The sequence below is a fragment of the Squalius cephalus genome (assembly GCF_949319135.1).
Source record: "Squalius cephalus genome assembly, chromosome: 19".
NCBI classification, from domain to species: Eukaryota; Metazoa; Chordata; class Actinopteri; order Cypriniformes; family Leuciscidae; genus Squalius; species Squalius cephalus.
The window spans coordinates 31,821,373-31,842,878 of NC_137140.1; the positions used below are offsets into that span (position 1 = coordinate 31,821,373).

Consider the following 21,506-nt stretch of genomic DNA (forward strand, 5'->3'; position numbering starts at 1 on the left):
TCAAAATTTAACCACAGACCAAGAATTCTCAAATAATTTAAATAAGCCAAAATGTCAGTAATAAATGCGAATATAAAAGACACATTTTGGAGACCTACTACTGTCATTACTGATGCCTTATTACCCACAGAAAACAAATCAAATTTAAAGGATTTGTAGTAGTGTGCATTATATTTATAATGACCTTCACAATGTGTATACTTACAATAGTGTTGTCTGGAATGCGTTCCTGCTCTTTAAGGCAGTGTGATGAGCCTGTGCTAGTGTGTACCTGCGGTGATTATGCGTGACTATGAACAGTGGTTGCCATATGTTTCAGTTCATGCATCAATGAATATTTGAGCTTGTTATTGTGGGGAGATGTGTTGAAATGTTTAAAAGGTTTCCTCAGCACAACCATCAGGTTATCAAGGGAGTGCAGCAATTACCCAGAACCACAGGTGCATGTGTGTGTGTAAGAAAGAGGAAACATAATGGCCACTCTACACTCTCGGCTCAAAGCCAGATGAGGTGTGGGTCGACTTCCCCCCCAACCAACTCGACGACTGCTGTTTAATATTTATGGATCTTTAAATCACAATAAGAGCGTTCTTCCTGTCCCCAAGAGCTTGGCAGTCACTCTGTCTCAAAAGCTGAAGAATCACATTAATTAAAGCAAGTGGACGTGATCGTGGTACATCCATCATTCCCATACTCATTAATGAGGTCACATATCCAGGATAAAAACTCAAATAAAGGCGGAAAAATTGGCCTAATCTAACAACCTGCAATGAAAAGCAGTTAGTTGAGCTCTTTAATTAGGGCACAGATTCACACAAGATGGTTTTACATGACAAATCATTGACTCTGAGACATTCAAGAAAAGCAGGATTTATATTAATGGAAATGCACACTGCCGCATCCCAGAAAACAGCAAAGGACTAACATGTAATCATTGCATTTAAATAGTAAATACTAGTAAATTTGAAAGAAAATTCCCATACATAGACATGTCTAGCACTTGGATGCCCAATGCCATTTTTATTGAAAATGGTTTATAAGGGAAGGGACATTCTCATTCAAAAAGCATTTGATTGGGCTTAACTTGGTCACAGGAGACACAGACACGTCAGTATCAGGTGTACATTTTAATCTGTCTCGACTGACCACTTGTAATCAATCACCAGAAACGGACATAAACACCACAAGGTGTGCACAAGGTCTAAAATATGTCAGTGCAACCAAACCAGATTAGAACACAATTGGATTTATTGGATTTACTACAGCAAAGTTTCAAACTTGGATGGAATAAGTCTAATCCGAGTTGTCCAGTCCTGAGGTTGTGCAGGTTACAGGTGTTCTTCAGTGCTGGAATAGTTCAGTTTTCTCCTTTCAAGACAGACACCAGCTCGCCGTTCTCTTTCAGCTCCTGTTTAATGAAATAATCACATTTTCCATCCTTTTATCTGGACGTATGATACAGTAAAAATAAAATAGAATAAACCTCAATTTGCATAGCATCCTTCCCCTTTAGCAATGGTTCTTCACTGGAGTGTCACGATCCAAAAAGTAAAATTGTGTACATTTTATGACAAAATATCCAAATACAAGTCACCAAATACTAATTTTGAACAGTTCAACAACTTTTACTAACTTCTTTATGTAATGCATTTGTGTTATATTTTGTGTAACATTTATTTAAAATAAATATCACTTTGGAGGATAATGGCTCTAATGCATTGACCAGCAATTGAAAAGTTGTTTTGTTTTTTCAGGTTCAGAGACAGCATTGGCTGTAGAGCTCATGGTAAGCTTTATCTGCCCTCTGCTGGAGAAAAACACCCACTGCAGCACACAGTATATCTCACTTTTATAATGTTACAACAGCTCTATAGAGTGGGGCAGAGATGACGTATTTTTGTAGGCCAAAGCCTCGTCCTGAAGTTTTTGCTTGAAATAAGGTCTGTGGTGAACAACTCAAGACATTATCACGTTTTATTTTACAATATAAAATACATCCGTAATACCCTCTTGTGATTTTTTTAAAAGCTTTTACTTGTCTTTTAACAGGCGGTTGCTAACAAGTGACAATGGGACTACAGAAGTTGTCGGAGACATTAAATGTCATCAGCCGAACAGGTAAACTCATCTACTCATTAGATCCCTTTCACAGCCTTGTTGTGTTGAAGTGACATAATTTCCTGTTTTTGGTTCATTTATTTACATGTCAATCCTTCTGTTAAAGGAGAACTCTCCTTAATTTTATTTTTGTAAATAAAGCAATGAAATGTAATGGCTCATTTTTTTGTACATTTACAAGTGCACAGGTCATGAAAGGAGAACTCCGGTCAATTTTAACATTGAGCTCATTTTTTTGTACATTTGGAGTGCTGTCAATACAGAGAACAACGACAAAAATTGGTGTTGGCTACACCGTGTTATCCTCTTTTTAAAATTTGCACCCTGTTGACTTCAATGGGGCAAGTTTTAAACCTGCTTTTAGCCTCTTAACATCCTTGATGTGTCATTACAAGTGCACAGGTCATGTGAGTGATTCCTTCGGAGTGAACACGGTGAATCTGACTGCAGTAGATGTGCAAGATATGAATAAAAATGATGTTTATTCAGCCAGCGCACATACCTGTACATACCTGTATTTACATCCTGTTTTCGGTTGAAGTCCACAGTAATCGATTGTCGAGTTCACGCGCATGATCGTACGTACTAAACCTATGCGCGTGAACTCGACAATCGACTACTGTGGACTTCAACCGAAAACAGGATGTAAATACAGGTATGTGCGCTGGGTGAAATAACACCATTTTTATTCATATCTTGCACATCTACTGCAGTCAGATTCACCCGTATTCACTCTGAAGGAATCACTCACATGACCTGTGCACTTGTAATGACACATCAAGGATGTTAAGAGGCTAAAAGCAGGTTTAAAACTTGCCCCATTGAAGTCAACAGGGTGCAAATTTTAAAAAGAGGATAACACGGTGTAGGCAACACCAATTTTTGTCGTTGTTCTCTGTACTGACAGCACTCCAAATGTACAAAAAAATGAGCTCAATGTTAAAATTGACCGGAGTTCTCCTTTAAGGGTGTTCTCGGTCCGCTTGTTTGGTGTGCACCAGGGTTCAGATGGCAGTTCACACTTATTCAAATGAACCGCACTAACAGAGCAATCGAACCTAGCATGCCAAGTGTGAACACACCCTAGTACTATATTATTGGAATCTATAATCATTTACATTCATTACAAATGCAATGCTATAGTATATTTTTAGTACCTAATCCTACATTTATTTGTATTGTTGTTGTTATGCGTTTCACCTTGACTATGTCCAGTCCTCCGATGAGATCCCCTTTAACATACAGCTGTGGGAAAGTCGGCCAGTTGGAGTACGTCTTGAGTCCTTGTCTAACCTGTGGAGACAATCAAACGTACATGTTTTGGCTAGAAACACCAACAAACAAACTATTCATTTAGGGACATTTCTACAGTAAACAAAATCATACTCGAAACATAATGTTTACATTTTTGTTCAGTTCTCACTCAGTATATAGGGAGCTCACTAGGTTTTGGAACACAGTCTTTGGCAAGACAACATTTTCCAAGACAATGAATAGAAATACAAACTTCAAATTGATGGAACTCTCACCTCTTCATCTTCCAATATGTCAAATGTATTATATTCAACACTGAAATGTAAAAAAAAAAAAAAAAGTTACTTTAATAACATGTATTTAGGCTTTTAATAATTCATAAATGTTAAGAACATTCTCTAAAATAGCGTTGTTAAATTACACTGTATGTGTAGACTAGTGAAAAGTCTCTCACCCGGAGCTGTTCATTATTTCAAGTATCTGACGGCTGAATCCACACTTGGCAGTCTGAGTATTCACAAAGACATGAGTTAAGAGGGTAAAAATGCTAGAACATTATCATCTCATGAAAGGCTGCAGTGAAGTGATGCCCTGCGCTTGAAAGCCAATCAGAAGAAGCAAGGTTTTAAACTCCAGCAAAACACACGCAGACTACTGGAAAAGCTCAAAGCACAGAGTACATAAGACTCGACTGGCTCCTCTGGGCCCAAACCAGCACAGAACCAAACTTTCATTTAGAAACTTACAACTACAACCACCTAAAAAAGATATTCTGAAGTGCGTCTCAATAACTAGGGGAGAAAGAGGAGTTAATAGAACAAGAGAGACAGAGAGAGAAGCCAGTCAGACGAGAGGAAAGAGAGATCTCATGGGGAAAGACTTTAAACTACTGCAAAGAATGTCTTTCATGTGTGTGAGTGTTAAAAGATCAATACAGTTATGAGGAGAGAGAGGTGAGGGGTCTTTCTCCTCCATTAAAGAAAGACAAGTAGCTCTATCAGTGCTGGAGATGCCTGACATCGATTTCCAGAACCTCTTTACCCCTACACGCCTTCTCTTACTGTACGCTAAAGGAAAAGATCACCCCAAAAGCCTTCTCTTACTCACCTTTATGTCATTCCAAACCCACATCATTGGAACCCACTAACTAAAATAAAATTAAAACTGAAATAAAATAAAATAAAATAAAACTAATAAAATGACAAAAGCACATAAAATTACTAAATTAAAATATTAAAAAGCAAATCTAAAATATTAATAATACTATATGAATAAAACTAAAATAACACTGAATAGTAATAATAATAATACATTTTTAATATGATATTTGCTAAATAAATGTTGCTGAATGTTCAGTTCATCAAAATTGACCTTTACTTTCGGTTGACATGAGGTTGAATTAATAAGAGAATTTTCATTTTTGGGTGATCTATCCCTTTGACAACCTCTGCTTTCTCCTCACTTTTTTAAACTCTGTTTCTGGAGAGAAAAGATGTGTGAGAGAGAGAGAGAAAAAAAAGGAGTATTTAAGTTCACCCACCTCTTTATTGCCTTTCATGAAGAGCATGACGGGTGATTTATTGATTAGAGATTTCAGCCTGTCAGAAGAGAGAATGGTTAAACAAGTCCAGTCATTCAGAAGCAGGCGATTGAGCGTGCATGTATCTGTCTTTACCGGTTTTCCAGCGAGACGGTCTTGGGGAAAGTATTCTCAAGTTCACCAGACTCGACCAGCTCCTGTGGAGGATATAAAATATCTTTGAATCCAAACTCCCTTTCAACTCGACACACACATCCACGCTCAAACAGCTCCCTGCTGAGATATTTTACCTCTCTGTAAAGGTAAATTCACCATCTTAATGAGGAAGGGCCTCTAGGACTCCTGAGAGAAGAGACGATGGATGCTGGCTAATCTAGCCCTCCTCTCTCAGCAGGGGCGCTCTGCTTGCTTTAAGCAGAATGAGCTCGCTGGGAATGTAAGCAACATACAGCTACTAACAGCTAGCCGAGAACACACACGCTGTCGGAAGTCCTGCAAACACTTACCATAATCTACACAAGGGATTAAACGCATAACATCAAGTGATGACGAAACTGGTGTTGGGGAAATCACGGAAATATCTAAGGGTGTGCTCACACTTGGCATGTTTGGTTCGATTAAAACGAACTCTGGAGTGATTAGTGTGATTAGTTCATTTGAATAAGTGTGAACGCTGCCAACTGAATCCTGATGCGCACCAAACAAGCGGACTGAGACTTGAAAAGATGGGTCTCGATACACTTCCAAACGAACTCTGGTGCGGTTCGACTGAAATATGAACGTAACATGGAACAAAGACATGTAAACGAACCGAAAACAGGACATGATGTCACAAGACGCAACCCTGCTAAAGCATACCTGTTTTTTCTCATCATAGTCACAATGTTGCCTGTTACAGTTCGGTACAGGCATCAGAACCGCAGATCTTCGTTTGTGTGTGACGGAGGGATTCCTGCCACTGTTTTGACTCTTCATGAGTTCTCAGCTGGTCAAAATACCAACATATGTCGGCTACACACATACAACGAGCACATTTAGCCCAGCACACAGCATTGTTTTGGGTGACCAGTAAGTTCTCTCTTGAAATATACTTAATAAAATCCCTATGCCATTCAATTTTGTTAAAATGCCAATGTGAATGCTAAGCGAACCAAGACACAGACCAAGCGAATCGAACTACAAATGTGAACACACCCTAAAAAACTCTGCTATGCTCTTATTTCCATTGAACACAATCATATTGTTATTGGTATATGATTGTTATCATATCGCACCTTCATGATGTCCAGTCCCCCGATGAGATCTCCCTTGACGTAGACTTGTGGATAAGTGGGCCAGTTGGAGAAGACCTTGAGTCCCTGTCTGACCTCTTCGTCCGAGAGGATGTCAAAACTGCTGTACTGTACATTGTGGTCCTTCAAAATCTGAATAATCTGACGACTAAAGCCTGCAAAAAAAAAAAAAAAAAAAAAATGAAATAAAGACAACAAAAGGTAAAACAGAATATTATTACAGCAGTTCATCCCGTTTAGTTTGTGTGATTTTCACTAGCTTGCACAAGCTTTGAAGAAACTAAAAATGATTTAATGAAAGCCAAAAGTAAATAAACCTATTCATATTATATTTGACAAAAGTTGTCATTTGTCACTGCAAAATTAAAATGATTTTTTTGTACATAAAACAACATTTTATTAAAAGCACTATTTTAAAGTTTTGAAGAAACTTGTTTGCTTTTATAAAAAAACTATACATTTATAAAGTAAATACATACATTTATTAATTTAAATATTTAATATGATTGTGTTAATTGAGTATCAAGGTACTGTTTTTTTGACAAATTTTGACTTTATATTTATATTTTTTATATTAATTTTAATTTGTTAAAGTTTTAGATTTATTATTGCTTTTTTGTAAATTGTATTAGTTTTTTTAAAATGTCTATATAGTTTTTATTAAGTTTTATTTCATTGTTAGTTATTTTAGCACATCAAGTTAAACTAAATGAAAAAGAGAAATGTTTCCTTGCCAACTAGCTGAAATAAAAAAAATTTTTCAGTCAACGTTTATTTCAAATAACAAAAAAAAAACTATTTTTTAGGATTTTAGTCTTAACTATAATTGTAATACATTTAACTATAATGACAACAAAAAACAGTCATCTGTTACTGAAAATGAAAAAAAAAATGCCATACAGTCACAGTGAGTTAAATTTTAAGTGAAATCATAATTACTCATTTTTAGATACTACGCAATATTGGGCAACACGACTGAACGCTGGAACTCGCAGCATAAAATTTGATGATTTCTGAATTTTAAATAGAAGTTCTGTTCATATGAGATGACTACAAGCCAAGAATGAGAGAAGATAAAAAAGAGAGAGAGAGAGAGAGAGAGAGAGAGATATTAGATGGGAGGAGACAAAGAGAACAAGACGCAAGAGAAACGGCACACAGGGAGGAGGAGTGAGCGAGAGAAAGAAAGAAAGAGAGAGAGAGAGATAGATGTGCAAGGTGATGTGTAGAGTCTGTGTAGCCCCTGCAGTAAAACACCCATTTTCATCTTGTGTGGCTCATGAGGGAATTCATTATAAAACAGCTTCAGGCGTCTCACTTGTGCTTATGCATTTGCTGGTATATTAGCTCGACTCTATCAGAGCGGGCAAACAGGCGGGCAGCTGCTTTCTCTGGCTCCGGGCGAACTCCACCAGACATGCTGCATTGATTGCCGAGTCCTTTACCCCTCTCTGCCTGCACCTACAGGGGACGAAGACCGCTCGCTTTGGCCCACTCTGCTCCAAGAGAGGGGCGATGTTACAGCCTCGTTCCTCTTTTGAAGGACAGCCCACTCAGAGCGAGAAAGGCTAAGAGATCTGAATTGCTATACGGACCTTTAACCTTTTAATTTGACATGCATAACTGCTTTAAAGTTAGCGTTAGCCGAACACTTGTTCATTTGGCTCGATGCTCGTATTGGAACGAAAGAGCGCGTTTACGTTTAGAACCCAATGCACGCCACCGACAGGCATGGCTTGCTCTCTGTGCATTATTTCTTGATTTGGATATCAGCCAAGCGAATGAGAACATCAATAAGTTCCAACATTATAATATCTCCGAGCCGGGCCGACCCACTGACACCTAGCATGGCTTCAAATAACATCAACGGCGCCAAGCAACAGGTTTCGGGCTCAGAGACTAAGCAGCGTAAACTCCGAGGATCTTCTATTAATAAAGCAGAGCTGGAGGAGCTGGCAGCCGTTGAAAGCCCAACATCACGTTTGAGATTAGAGTTCAATATGGTTTTTATTTTGATCTCAGGATGGCAAACGCCAGCCTTCCCCCAGACCTTCCTCTTTACACAGCCAAAACGTCAAACGCTAAACTGCGCCTCAGTCCATGACGAAATATGCTCTTTGAACTATCAAAAGTATTTTGTTTTGAATGGGTGAAATTAATATGAGGATATATTCCAATGCTGAACCACACATCTTTGACATGAGGAGGAAGTGTTAGTAGGAGGGAAAAAGCAAGCCAGAAAATCAGCAAATCAAACAGAAATCAGCAAGATCAAACTGACAGCCTGAAGTTAAACACAAACTAAAGACTAACATACTATTAAGTTATTAAGCTGTCACTGTGAAGATTTAACTTGGATGTAAAAAAGCAGAACAAGTTCCTTATTTGGAGCGACTGCTTATCGGCCAATTGTTGATTAACCAAAGTGGTTGTTCACTCTTTTGTCAGCTTCAAAATCCACCAACATCCTTTTCAACAGATTGTTAAAAAAAATATTTGTTAGTTAATGGAAAGCTAATAATTAAATCGTGAAAATGTCAAATTAAAATCTGCTGTAGCTCAAACAGGTCATGGGTTCGATTCCCAGGGAATGCATGAACTGATAAGGTGTGCACCTTGAATGCAATGCAAGTTGCTTTGGATAAAACACATTAATGTAATATTTGAGAAATATTTTATTTGTTTAACTGCATTTCGTGACATAACCGACTTCAGAGAACAGTGAACATGTGAATGTGTTGTTGAAATATTAACTTAAAATCTCAGGGGGGACTTCAAATAAACATTTTAGGTCAAAAAAATTGGGAATCCCTGCCACACGCACAGCGCAAAACACATAAACCGTGGAAGTAGCTGTGCAACGTGACAAAAACAAAACTAGAATGTATCCTGTCAAGATCAACAGGTTAAACAGGCTGTTTTTCAATTAGGGATTTGAATATGTGGGCTCATAAAAAAATGAATATTCGATTATTTGTTCATTTGAATGAACTTTAACGAGAAAGATGTCCATTTTTTGTCACCATTTCTAAACAAGCTTATGTTTAGGCAATATACACAAGCTTGCAATATATCTTGAGTTTTTCTTTTAGACAATGTGTGTGAACAAAAAAACTAAAGCATTTAAGCTCAAGCAGAGCGAACAAAAAAAAAAAAAACACTAATAAAGATGGGCCAATTATCTTATCATACACTTAAATCGGTATATGGTAATCGTTTATATTGTTTCACATGTTCATGTTGAGAAAAACAAGAATATCCACATGCTCGGTTGAAAGTTGGCTCACCAGTCTGATAACAATAAGACAAGTTTCTTACAGCGCTTACTTTGTGTTTTCTGTTCTTAAACCCATGTCCCTCGACGAAACTTAAAGGAAGAATGTCTCGAGATCAGATAAGTTATCTTCTCAGCCTGCTCGTGGGTACAGCTGTGCTCACCTGTAGTTGCGCAGTGATGGACAGCTGTCTTTCCTTATTCGACTGGTCAATAACGATGGTTCGGTGTTTGGATTTTATGTGGTTTCTCATTGTGGTTGTGATATTATAGTAACTCAATATACACTGCATTCACTCAATATACACTGCATTTACGGCCAGCAAAGCAAAATATTACAGATTGAATCATTCGTACACATCCCTATTTTTAATCAGTGAAAACTTTAGGCCAAACCAAGCCAGATTGGACACCAGTCTCAGCACTTTTTTTAGTAGAAAAGGGGTAGCAGGGATATAGTGGCACAACCAGACACATGTCCTTTGCACTCAAAACAAGTCCGTCTCGTTCACTCCACCACCAGCGGTTGCTCTAACTAACCCCCTGACCCTGTGTTAATTTATGCGAGTGTGTGTTTGCGGGTGTGTTTACCACAGCGAGGCTCCTGGGGCGATCCCTTCATGAAGAGCATGCAGGGTGCGGCGTTGATCAGCCTCTTCAGTCTCTCGTTGAGATCCTCTTTAGGGACGTCCCCCACCCCTGCAGCCCCGCCCCCACTGGACCCCAGCCGCTGCACCTTATTGGTCAGCTCAGGGGCATGCGCACCATCCAACCTGTCAATCTTCTCACCGCCCTGAGGGGTGACGGTAAACAAATAAATAAATAAATAAAAAAACACTCAAGAGTGAGTAGTGATAGATTGAGAGGGAGGAAAAAAACAGCATTAATTTTTTAGGATGCTTGCCAGTTTGTTTAGATTGTTTGCAGGGGGAGAGAGAGAGAAGAGAGAGAGAGAGAGAGAGAGAGAGAGAGAGAGAGAGAGAGAGAGAGACAGAGAGAGAGAGAGAGAGAGAGAGAGAGAGAGAGAGAGAGAGAGAGAGAGAGAGAGAGAGAGAGAAAACAGGCCGCAGGCTCTCCTGGTTCTTTGACATGTTACGCCAAGAGAGGGAAAGTCTTGCCAAGCCGTGTGTTTGTTTAACCTCCGATTATTTATCAGTTGCTTGATTCTAACACGAGGAGATTTTGCAGCTCACATTACTTGATCGTTAAACTCAACCTTCCCAACAGACTCCGTTTTTCTAACCTCGCCTCCCTCTGCTAAATAAACACAAATAACTATCGCAGCACACCTAACATAAATGAAAGCTGTGTGTACAGAAAAACCTAGACGAAATCTGGCACAAATCAGCGTGCTTTAAGAAACATAAAGAACACAGTGTATTAGTGGACTTCATGCTGTAGAGAAATGAAATAAATTCTGACATTAAGACTCCACTTACTTTCTTAATAAATTTAGCTGGTTTTATTTATTCATGCATGGTTCATCAAGTGTACTTTATCGTAAAGAAAACAAATGGACCACTTGCACTAATCTTTTTGAAATAGTACAACTAATTTGTTTCCCATTATGTATCTTTTCATTGTGCTGTAGTCACCTAGTCGACTAAACGCCACCTAAAATGATTGTCCGCAAGATTAATGAAAAATCTGGGCATTTTCAGAGACAGGAGAAGAGATATTCTGAGACACAACTGTTTGTTTGTTTATATAAAAAACAAATAATAATAAAAATATTATATATATATATATATATATATATATATATATATACTTATTTAAATCTTATATATAGTATGTAGAAAGTATGTTTCTCATTTGTGGCTGAATTAACCTCCTACTCAAATAATCATAATTTTCGGTCAATATGAGCCCAGTAGACGTCAAATGTGTGAGTTTTACCTTGAAGAAGAGGAAGGTGGGAACTGAAGTGATCTCATACTTCTCAGAAACCTCCGGGACTGCCTCTGCCTCCAGCTAAAGAGAGAGAGAGGAAACTACTGTACTAATGATTCTTTATAATTCACATTAATAAAACATCACACACACATCAACATGTCAAATATAACTCACACACTGAGTTTACAAGAAGAATTTTTTTATTTATTTTTTTACATTGAATTGAGAACTAAAACTATCTAAACTCAACTGCTTCAGCTCTTACATGTAGTGATGACAGCCAATACTCGCAGTCAACATTTGGACACAGTTTATGTTGATTTTACGTTTCTGATGACCTTAAAAACATTATGACCTAAAAGCTTATGGTTAAATGGTTGAAATTAGTTTTGTAGACGCATAAATTGTGCCTACGCATACATTTCTTAAAAGAATAAAAACATTAAGCAAAGACAAATGATCATATTCCATGCTTATTTAAAGGAATCCAACATCATTTATATAGTTGTTGCTTGAAGAACTCTTCTGCTCTGTGTGATGAAAGACAGTATTAACCCTTAACATAAGGTAAAAATTCTCTCTGCTGGTTTAAGAGCCATGAGGAAGGTAAAGTCATTCACAGCCTGAGGCAGTTCAATGCGCTCCACTGGGAGGGAGCACACAGGAAAATTTGCAAGAATAATGGCCATTTTCAAACAGGTATCTCAAACACTCCCTGCAATCTGTGGTTGGTCAGTGTAATGGATTTTTTTAAACCTGACTATCTAGCGTCTGCAAATCGACACTTAAAGGTCCCGTATTATGCCCCTTTTCACAAGATGTAAAATAAGTCTCTGATGTCCCCAGAGTGTGTATGTGAAGTTTCAGCTCAAAATACTCAACAGATCATTTTTTACAGCATGTTTAAATTGTCATTTTTTGGGGCTCAGAAAAACGCGCTGTTTTAGTGTGTGCCCTTTAAATGCAAATAAGCTGCTGCTGGACGACCCAGGGGGCGGAGCTTCATGAGCTCGCGCTCAGTCTCTCAGGACAATTTCATCTCACGGAATGATGATAATATCAGAAACTCTCAGTAACGGTGTTCATTTCGAGTCGGACAATAATGCCTACAGAGTCAGAGTGCTGTATAGAGATGAAACAGGTATAGTATAGTAGTTTAATTACGGTTATTATAACGTATTTGTCATCTGCTTGTATGTATCCATTATTTATTAATAGCCTACAAGTCTGCTGTCTGAATGATGATCAAACATATACTGATGAGTTTAATAAAGTTTATTGTACATCACACAAAAGATGAAGCGTCAGTTTTACTTCAGAAAATCACCATAAGAGCTGAGTAAACACAGTAAGTTATAAGAAGTGCGCAAGTACATAAACGAATTTCGGTAGAGCTGAGGGAGCATTCCTGTGGGCGGAGGTTAGTCAAAAAACTGTTCTACTGACGTCATTAAAGAAGGAAGTAGAGGGATGTAGTCCAAACGGGCCGTTCGATGTAGGCGACTTCTGTTAAATAAAATATCTCGCTTGGCATTGAACTTTGAGCTTTATAATTTTACAAATATTATTTATACTCTAACAACAACATTACACACTAACTAAAGTTTGAAACATGGGATCATGAAGAACGGGACCTTTAATAAATAAATCTTTCGCGTCTACTGATCGACACCGAGCGTCTACAAATCGACACTTAATAACTTTTATACTCCAGCTCTCTGCGTCTTCCGTCGACAACTGGCCGAGTCTCTTACCCTAACTTCTTTGCTGCGCAGCATAAATAACAAAAGAGACAGACTTCAGTAAATGTCCCTCAGATGGTTTATTCAAACAGCCGGGAGTTCTCGAGCAATACTCAGAGAAACTCGACCCAACAGAAGAACACAACAGGCTTTATAGGAAGCTCTATCAATATGATTGGTTAAATTATTTAAAGCAAGCATTTACATCCTAAATAAAAGGAAGTAAGAATTATTTTGTTTTATTGTTAGATCTGGGATGGAAAGTTAGTCACCATCATCAGACATAAAAAAGGGAAGTGTGATAAAAGTTTATCATAAGTTTAAAATCTAAAGTCAGATTTCCATGGTTAGTAACATAATTAATCTTATCTATAAAAGATCCACCGCATCAGTCAAACAGAGAGTTCTAACCCAAAACTCAGCCATTGGTTGAGCCATTACTGGTGGGCTGGTTTAGATGCTCAAACAAAAAGAGCAACATTTTGAACACTTCTACAACAATCTAAGACCTGCGTACACAGTTTTTTTCCACTGGAGACTGAGATCAGAGAAAGCATTTAATTTAATAAATGCATTTAAAAAGAATGAAATACTAAATTATTTCCGGAAAAAAAGAAATTGAAAAAAAGTCAGCATGAAACAGTAGCTGTGAGCATCTTATCTTCAGTATTGTGACGCACATACGAGTGAAACGGCTTCTAGGATGAGGAAAACGTAGGTTGGGACTTGATTGGATCGTTATCGTTTGCTAATTGCTGCAATCTCATTTTAATTAAAGATTACAAGAATTAAATTGCATATGAATTTTAAAAAAATGATGTGCACGGATAAATCCTTTATAATAAACAGTAATATTCCAAAAAAAAAAAAAAATCACTTTTGATTTCATGGTGACAAAGATCCAATGGAAATACTTTATATCTAATTTATTATCTAATTATTATAATTTATGCGAGAACTAAGTCATAGGTGTACCCATTTAAAAAAATAGACCTTGAATGTTATTATATGAGCATTTTTGGTTTGAAATTAAAATAAAATGTTTACATTACAATTTCATTCAAAGCAGACATCAATTTAGAGGTCCAACATTTGCCTTTCTGCAAACTGGCCAAATAGCAAGCAAAAAAAGAATAACTTTGCAATGAGAAACAACAATATGGCATATTCAGAACATGGTTCTGTTGCTTACAGCAGCTAGACATGTACATTTCTGGCAGCTATTGGTGTGAGTTTGAGACTGTTGGACTCTTTGGGAAACTTGTCTGCCAAATTCCACTAAAGATACAAATACTGCACTTCAACATTTCCGTATAACAATAGTTTGCACAAATTAATCATGAAATTTATTGGGGAAAATATTGCCAGACAATAGCAGCTATTGTACTACATTGTTGTAAGAGTCAATGGTCCCCTTTACCTTCACAAACATGGTGTGTTTGTGCTCTTTGGCTAATTCTGCCATCACATCGTTCATCTGTGAACACTGCGGAGCCCATGGCGCGTGGAAATGGACAACGGTGAGGGACCTGAAAGGTAGAAACGAATATACTTCAGGGAAATACACTTTTAAAGCAAATCCATGTAGAACTGAATTACTAGTTTCATTTAAATGTGCATTTTATACTGTAATGTGGAGAAAATGTTTGTTTGTTTTTTTACATGACAGTGAAGACAAGAAGCTAAAATCAAGACCAATCAAATAAAACATGAATACTTACTTCTTATTTGTCTTTTAGCTAACATTATAAATGTCCTTTTAGAAACATTTTTGGTTTTAAAGGTACAATATGTAAGAATTTTGTATCAAAATATCCAAAAACCACTTGCACAGTGTTATGTTTTCTTTTTTCAATTGTGTGCTTACATTATCCGAAATGCTTCCAAGAATTAGTAAATTCAGAAATTCACAATTTTAAATAGTGCCCGTCCCTTGTAACTTGTCGCCTGTCAATGACGTAATATCCGCGTTATCCCTGGTTTCCGCTTGTACTGCCATAGTAACCATGACGACAGATGTGGACAACTGCGTTACGTCTAGCGGCACACTCACGCTGTTGTTGTTTCCTTCGAACATTATGGACCATGGCAAGCAGACTTTGGGACAAAAGGAGAACTAAAACGAGGATCAATATCGGCGTAGTGTTTTCGAGATGCCTGCGACTAACTTCGACTTGACAGAGACGCCGCTCTTGCATGTACTTTATTAGACAGGTGAGCAAATGTACATAAAACGAATCAATGTTATATAGCTCAACATGATGAGATGTTAGATTATGATCAGTATGTTATTCTAATGTTGATCTAGCTTACTGCTAGACTCATACAGCCAACAAACTAACACATAGAATAACATTATAACTTTCAACACACTCAAATGCAGTTTAGTGTGATAGTTTAGACCAAGTGAAACAGCGCTGCGTTACCTCACAAGTTTAATTCGCCAAATAAACTGACCTGTGTGAGTAGTAATTCAGCACTTGTGGATAGTTCGGTAGAATTAAACGTCCTTATTCCTTTATATCCGTGGGACTCGCGTGTGGCACTGATATCTGTCTCTTATTAGCACTCGCGCCCTGCTTCATACAGTCATGTTAAAAAACATCAATGTATTCACTCATCCATAAACATTATTAGATCCATCGGCATGATGACATGTTCCATGATTCCGCTTATCACTGCGTCATCAACCTACGCCTTTGTTATTGTAAGAGGTTCGTGATCCCTAGTGGCGAAAAAAAAAAAAATTGTGTAAGATTTTCTAGCAGTGAAATTGTATATGACTACCAACTGAATATTACTTTCTAGCCCCTCCCATTCCGAGGGCGTTTTAACTCCTACGGTGGCCGTATTATCCCAGTCGCGAGTAATCTCCCCCTCGCATTCGTCACGGTGCCACTGAGTGTAAAAGCGTGAAAGGCGAAGCTTGAATTTCCAGGTATGTCCCTCTTTGGCTAATGTATTTTCAAGATGGAGGCGCAACATGGCTGCCACCATTCGAGCAAGGGAGGGGATAATCCAGCACCCAGAAAAGCGTCCCTTCCCTGGGGGCCGCCATTGGTTAGCAAGCCATCACCTGCTGTTAGCATTCATTGACTCCCATTCATTTTGGCATCACTTTGACAGTGAATAACTTTACATCTGAGGCGTTTAAAGACTCTATTTGTCCATTGTTTATTTCTAAAGAAACACGAACATGTATAAAAGGCTCCATTACCTTGTATCTTACGTTATGGCCCCATAGAAGCAGTTTTTGTAAAAATAGGCTAACGATTGCGTCATAACCACGCGACTCTCTGTCGCACAGTAGAGAAATTACCGTATAGACAGGAGGAGAAGCTCGTGGGCAATCGGGGGGACGTGGAGGCAAAATTACATAATAATTAATCAGAATTCTTAGCAAAAGTTGCTCCTGCTCCTAGCTCATGCACAGCTCCTACTCACGCTCTCCGTCTCTGCAAGTTTCGGAAGGGAATGATTCAGATTTCTCTTGGCACAGCTACTAGAAGACAGACAGGTTGCTCACGTCACATCTACGTCGTCAAGCTCAGTTTGAGTCTGCGCAGTCGCTCAGCCATCAGGAAGTGAGCGCTTCTAATTGACTTGACTTTTCTCCGTTGAAGTCTATGGGATCGCTGTGTCCATTTCTTTTAATGTCTATGCATCCGAGCGACTCGCTCATATGTATTCTGAATGGAAGATTCTACGCTTCCGAGAATACTTGATTAGTTGGTGGAAGTAATTACACATGAATGAGCACATATAATTTTGAAATAACAAAGTGTTTTTTGCTAAGAATCAACTTAAAAAATTACACAGTGTAGCTTTAAGTGCTTCGCACAATGGTAGTAGTTCATGTATAAACACTTGCAAGGTTTGAACCTCCTCCTTTACTGAAAACAGCAATTATTATTATTATTACTAAGTCATATTCGCTGAAAATGTCAAATACCCATTTAAAAATGAGTTTTGTCATACAAGTTTGGAATGAAAGGACCTGACATTGACAACAAAGTACAAAATAATTCATTATAAATTATTTGAATTAGTATGTCAAATACTGTCAAACAATATATGTCAAACTCAGACTAATAATATTATCCATACTACCACCACTTCTACTAACTAATAGTAATAATATTAATAGACTGACTAAATGAACAGCATGAATTTCTCAAAGCTCCCAAAAACCAAGCAGAAAATTATAAAGGACAGCTGACACAATAATTGCTATATTAAGGCAATTAGTCGACGATCCTAATCTATCTAGATCAGAAAAAATCCATTCATATGGATTTATATGATATGTTTTTGTGTTTATCTGAACAGGCCATCGGTTATTTAATTCTGTTCGTTCAAAAAGGCCTCTATAACCGTTCTATGCCCGTGTATATGTGTTAAATTAGCTAAAGAGCAGTGCGAATTGGATTATATTTAACGAGAGACTTGACAAATTGTAAATACTTCACTTACTTGCTGTTATTTTTTAGTAATTCCTCAAACTGCTTCAGTGATGTCGCGTCCGTGAGGTTCGCCATGCTGCCAGACGTTATTAAGCGATCACCGAACTCTCCATCAGGACACTCTGTGGTGATGCAAGACTTTGCTAAACGATAAACGATACCCCAACATCGAACACATACCACACACAGGCTGAGTCCCAATTCGCCTACTTATACTACGACCTAAAGTTATATGATGAATATTGAGTTAAATATAAGATATTAGTTTAACATATAAATGTTTTTGTTATATGTAACATATTACGTTTTAAGTCACTTTTCTTACACTTTCTTTCAGAGGTGAAATTGCAGTATGTGGAAATAACCTGATAATAACTTGAATCAGTACTGCATCTTTCACTTGAATATTTGTATTAATACTTACAATAATCACACAAAGTTTTACATATTACCACACAAAGATATCTTGTTATTTAGAAAACTTGAAATATATTACATGAATCATGAACTACTTCTATGAACATGTGTCATTTTGTAACTTGAAAGTTTACTTTAATTCACTTTGATTTAAATCAAGAATGAACAATGTTTACATACGTACATTGGGAAATCCTAAGTATGATCAGAGTGAAATGCAACAAGATAAGCAGCAAAATTAAGAATGACAAAATGTAAGAATGAAAAATCCAAGGGTGAGAATAAAATATAAAAGTTTTTATTTTGAGTGAACTATTCCTTTAAATTACATTGGCCGACTCATTCGCGCTCAACACTCTCTCGTCGAATAATAATGCTCTGTTTGACGTAGCCCCGCCTCTGTTTAAGCGTACTGTTCATTGATTGGTTGGCCACACTGTATGTCACTCATCTTGAACGATACAGGAACTATAATTCGGAATAAAAGCAGGACGCGAAGAGTCACACTAGGGAACAACAGCATTGTTTTGATTTTCGAAACCGGTATTTTTAGAATTTCTGTTTGTATTTATTATATATATTATAATACTTGTGCAAGAGCCTCGATGTGCGATGGATAAAAGTACCCGGCTTTGGCTGGTGAATACAATGGGATTTTGATTTTGCAAATTGATTCATATGGGAGTTCTGAGCGGATTCTATTAATTCAGCAAGTGTTTTGAACTAAAACTCTGCGAGCTTAAGTACTGTAAAATAAACAATGGATTGCATAAGTCCCATGCAGAATAAGAGAAGACACGGTGGAGAGTTTGAACAGTTGCACAAACAGGCGGTAAATTGACTTATTTGCTAAATATTTTACTAAATATTTACTAACCCCTAATTCATGCTTTAAACGTTAAATATGCCTGTAACAGTTATGTGTCTGCTTTGGATAGCATTTGTTTGACCTTCTGTCCCATTTGCACAGACTGTTGCCCTTTACAAAAAGAGTTATAATTAGTACATATCTATAAACACCCAGCTGATCATCACTGAAAATAGCTGTAATGATTTATAGAAACAGTGGGCACCATGGCATGACAGCTGCTTTTGCTCTCATTGCCATCTTGTTACATAATTAAGCTGAATATAGTTTTAATGCATCTCTCTGGATTTCACAGAAAAGGCCGTGTAATGGACTAGGAGGCACTGGGCATGTTGACTATGGTGTGGTGGTGGTGGACACTCCAATGGACACATGGGACGCCCCAAATCACAGCCCTCAAAATGGACACATCGCCAACGTCCCCGGCATGGTATATGTTCTCACACGTGCCTGTTCTCTGCCTAGTCGAAAATCCTATTGGAATTTATACCGTAATTTGGAAGCAACTCTGACGGATCCTAATGGGATTTTTGTTTTTCTTATAGGATTCCAAATGCACATAAAATAACAACTAGGCATTTTTGACACATAGTTCCCAATGGGGTAAAATGCCTGTTATATTTATTTCTCAAGGAATTTAAAGAAACATATATATAGCCCATTATTCCAATTCAAAATGCATGCAATATCTAGTTTGGTTAAAAATAAATAAATAAATAAATAATAATAAACTTCCTTCTTTCCTTTAGGATTGGTTCCAAATTGTGATTTTTTTTTCTAGGGCGGTCTCGTTTACAGTGTTGTGATGAACATGTATATTGCTCTTATCTGATGTTCTTGTGTTTATGGAGCATGTGGAATGCAGGGGTTAAAGGTCACAGTCTATTAAGTGCTCTGTTTTATGGCACTGCAGAGACACATAGCGAATATTTGTATTTTTTTTATTTTACTCAAGAGCTAAAGTTTACCGTAAAGTGATGTTTTACATTTAAAGTAACATTGTTTTGTACCAGTATCCTTAACAAAAACATATTGTTAGTCTTATTAATCTTATGTTCATTAATGGTGCAATCTATTTGCAAATCTTTATCTCTAATGTGTTTGGGCTTGTCAGCAGGTGTTACCCGCCCCGGGACGTGGTGCAGGACAGTATTGCCCCAGATGTATGGCGGGTGAACCTGTGAGTAATATTTGATATTGTTCTGTGTGGGCTGCAAATAATATTTCCCTCTTCTTTTATGTCATCTAAGGGTTTGACAAGGGAAAGAATGTGTGGGTAACATGCCACTTTTTATAATATAATATGACACATTCATCAATTTCTTGTGCAGTTTTTTCATGCGCACACTCAGTCTACCTACAGCACTTTCACCGGACGGCGTTGATACTAGCAATATGATTGCCTTTGGAAATTTTGTACTTCCTGCAAATCAATATTTATTCATGACAAGAGAGAAATGCACATTTTGAACGGTTTTCCCCCAGGCCAGAGTGCCTACCAGCTGATCTAACCACTACGACACGGGAACAGTCAGCATATATGAATATCAATTTGCGTAGGGTTAATGAACATTATACATACAATGCATTGGGTGTTGAGTGAAGCTGACCTGTGTCACATCAATGTTGCTCTCTGTCTCTGGCAGGGCCATATAAACCACATCGTGAGGTATTGATCAGCATTGCCGATGACTCCTGGAGAAAATGAATTGACTGAATAAACGGGGAAGGGAAAAGCGCTGCAGAGAAGCAGTCTGCGGTTTATCCGGACCGTGTGGGGATTTCCCGCGCTGCTTTGTGCCTTTCATACATTTTCCAAATCACCTCACCTAGTACTGTTTTATCTACAGTAGTACCTTTTATTATTTTTTTGTACCAATGAGGTTTAACATACCAAGAACATGCACTCCAGTGACAGAATGATGGTTTAGATTACACTGCAGTGAAGTGTGTCGACATCTTTGCACTGTACATTTCCCAGTGTTGCTTGGTCTCGATTTTCAAGAAGGAATTACTGCTGTCGTCAGTGAAACCATTGCATACATATTTTTTAGACTATTTTTCTAAAAATTGAAATAATGAAATAATTCTCATGATTAAATACGTTTTAATTCAAGTGTAGATTTGTTTTCTTTAACTATATTCATGGTTTAACATTTCAGTTTAATTTTATTTGGTTGTTAAATGTTAAAAAAATGTACTGTATGTCAGCTTCATTTGAAATGAAGGATATTTTTGTAAATATATTGTCTCGGTTTTGTTTTATCTCAATAGATTTCCCTTTTCTTGTTTTGTTTCCTTTATTGTAGAAAACATTTCAGTCTATTCAATGATGTATAATTTTACATCTTTCTCCTCCTTTTTTAACATAATCCAGAATATTTTGCATTAAAGTCTAATTTGGTTAAATGTCTTGTATGTTCTTGGTATCAATTCAGGCTCTCTCTCTAAATACAGTATATATATATATATATATATATATATATATATATATTTATAATGGTTGCTGTTCTCCAAAGTGAGCACAAGATGGCAGTGTCCCATTCCGTTTCTCTTCCAGAGAAACTGGGACCAGTCACTAGTGTTTAAAATCCAGCTTTTCAATATTAGATACCATCATACATGATTTTGTGTTTGATCCA

The 21,506-nt window shown here is 37.4% G+C and overlaps 2 protein-coding genes across 3 annotated transcripts; one reads left to right on the forward strand and one right to left on the reverse strand.

The window, feature by feature from the left end:
* Positions 1 to 775: 775 nt before the first annotated feature.
* glrx3 (glutaredoxin 3) lies at positions 776 to 17,704 on the reverse strand. The gene is made up of 11 exons (XM_079850653.1): positions 17,590 to 17,704; positions 14,537 to 14,645; positions 11,378 to 11,452; positions 10,070 to 10,271; positions 6,187 to 6,359; positions 5,048 to 5,109; positions 4,913 to 4,970; positions 3,827 to 3,879; positions 3,648 to 3,687; positions 3,319 to 3,411; positions 776 to 1,408 (listed from the first exon to the last, which is right to left on the reverse strand). The coding sequence occupies exons 1-11, from the start codon at positions 17,652 to 17,654 to the stop codon at positions 1,358 to 1,360; spliced, it is 981 nt and encodes a 326-aa protein (XP_079706779.1). The 5' UTR covers positions 17,655 to 17,704; the 3' UTR covers positions 776 to 1,357.
* Positions 17,705 to 18,441: 737 nt separating this feature from the next.
* Positions 18,442 to 21,277, forward strand: LOC307147249 (uncharacterized protein). Of its 2 annotated transcripts, none has more exons than XM_079851857.1 (4): positions 18,442 to 18,828; positions 19,160 to 19,294; positions 19,979 to 20,044; positions 20,511 to 21,277. In XM_079851857.1, exons 1-4 carry the CDS (start codon positions 18,757 to 18,759, stop codon positions 20,538 to 20,540), a joined length of 303 nt encoding a protein of 100 aa, XP_079707983.1. In that variant the 5' UTR covers positions 18,442 to 18,756; the 3' UTR covers positions 20,541 to 21,277. The 2 variants fall into 2 exon arrangements, with proteins under 2 accessions (XP_079707983.1, XP_079707984.1); XM_079851858.1 differs by having other exon boundaries at positions 18,443 to 18,828; positions 19,982 to 20,044; positions 20,511 to 21,270.
* Positions 21,278 to 21,506: the final 229 nt, after the last annotated feature.

What these genes read in the sequence shown, in the direction of transcription:
- LOC307147249 (XM_079851857.1), top strand. Translation starts at nt 18,757, where the DNA reads ATGGATTGCATAAGTCCCATGCAGAATAAGAGAAGACACGGTGGAGAG. An exon ending in AACAGTTGCACAAACAGGCG is followed by an intron (nt 18,829 to 19,159) that starts GTAAATTGACTT and finishes TGGATTTCACAG; the next exon opens with AAAAGGCCGTGTAATGGACT. An exon ending in GATGTATGGCGGGTGAACCT is followed by an intron (nt 20,045 to 20,510) that starts GTGAGTAATATT and finishes TGTCTCTGGCAG; the next exon opens with GGCCATATAAACCACATCGT.
- glrx3 (XM_079850653.1), bottom strand. Translation starts at nt 17,654, where the DNA reads ATGGCGAACCTCACGGACGCGACATCACTGAAGCAGTTTGAGGAATTA. An exon ending in TTACTAAAAAATAACAGCAA is followed by an intron (nt 14,646 to 17,589) that starts GTAAGTGAAGTA and finishes TCTACCTTTCAG; the next exon opens with GTCCCTCACCGTTGTCCATT. An exon ending in TCATGAAAGGCAATAAAGAG is followed by an intron (nt 3,880 to 4,912) that starts GTGGGTGAACTT and finishes GTGAATACTCAG; the next exon opens with ACTGCCAAGTGTGGATTCAG.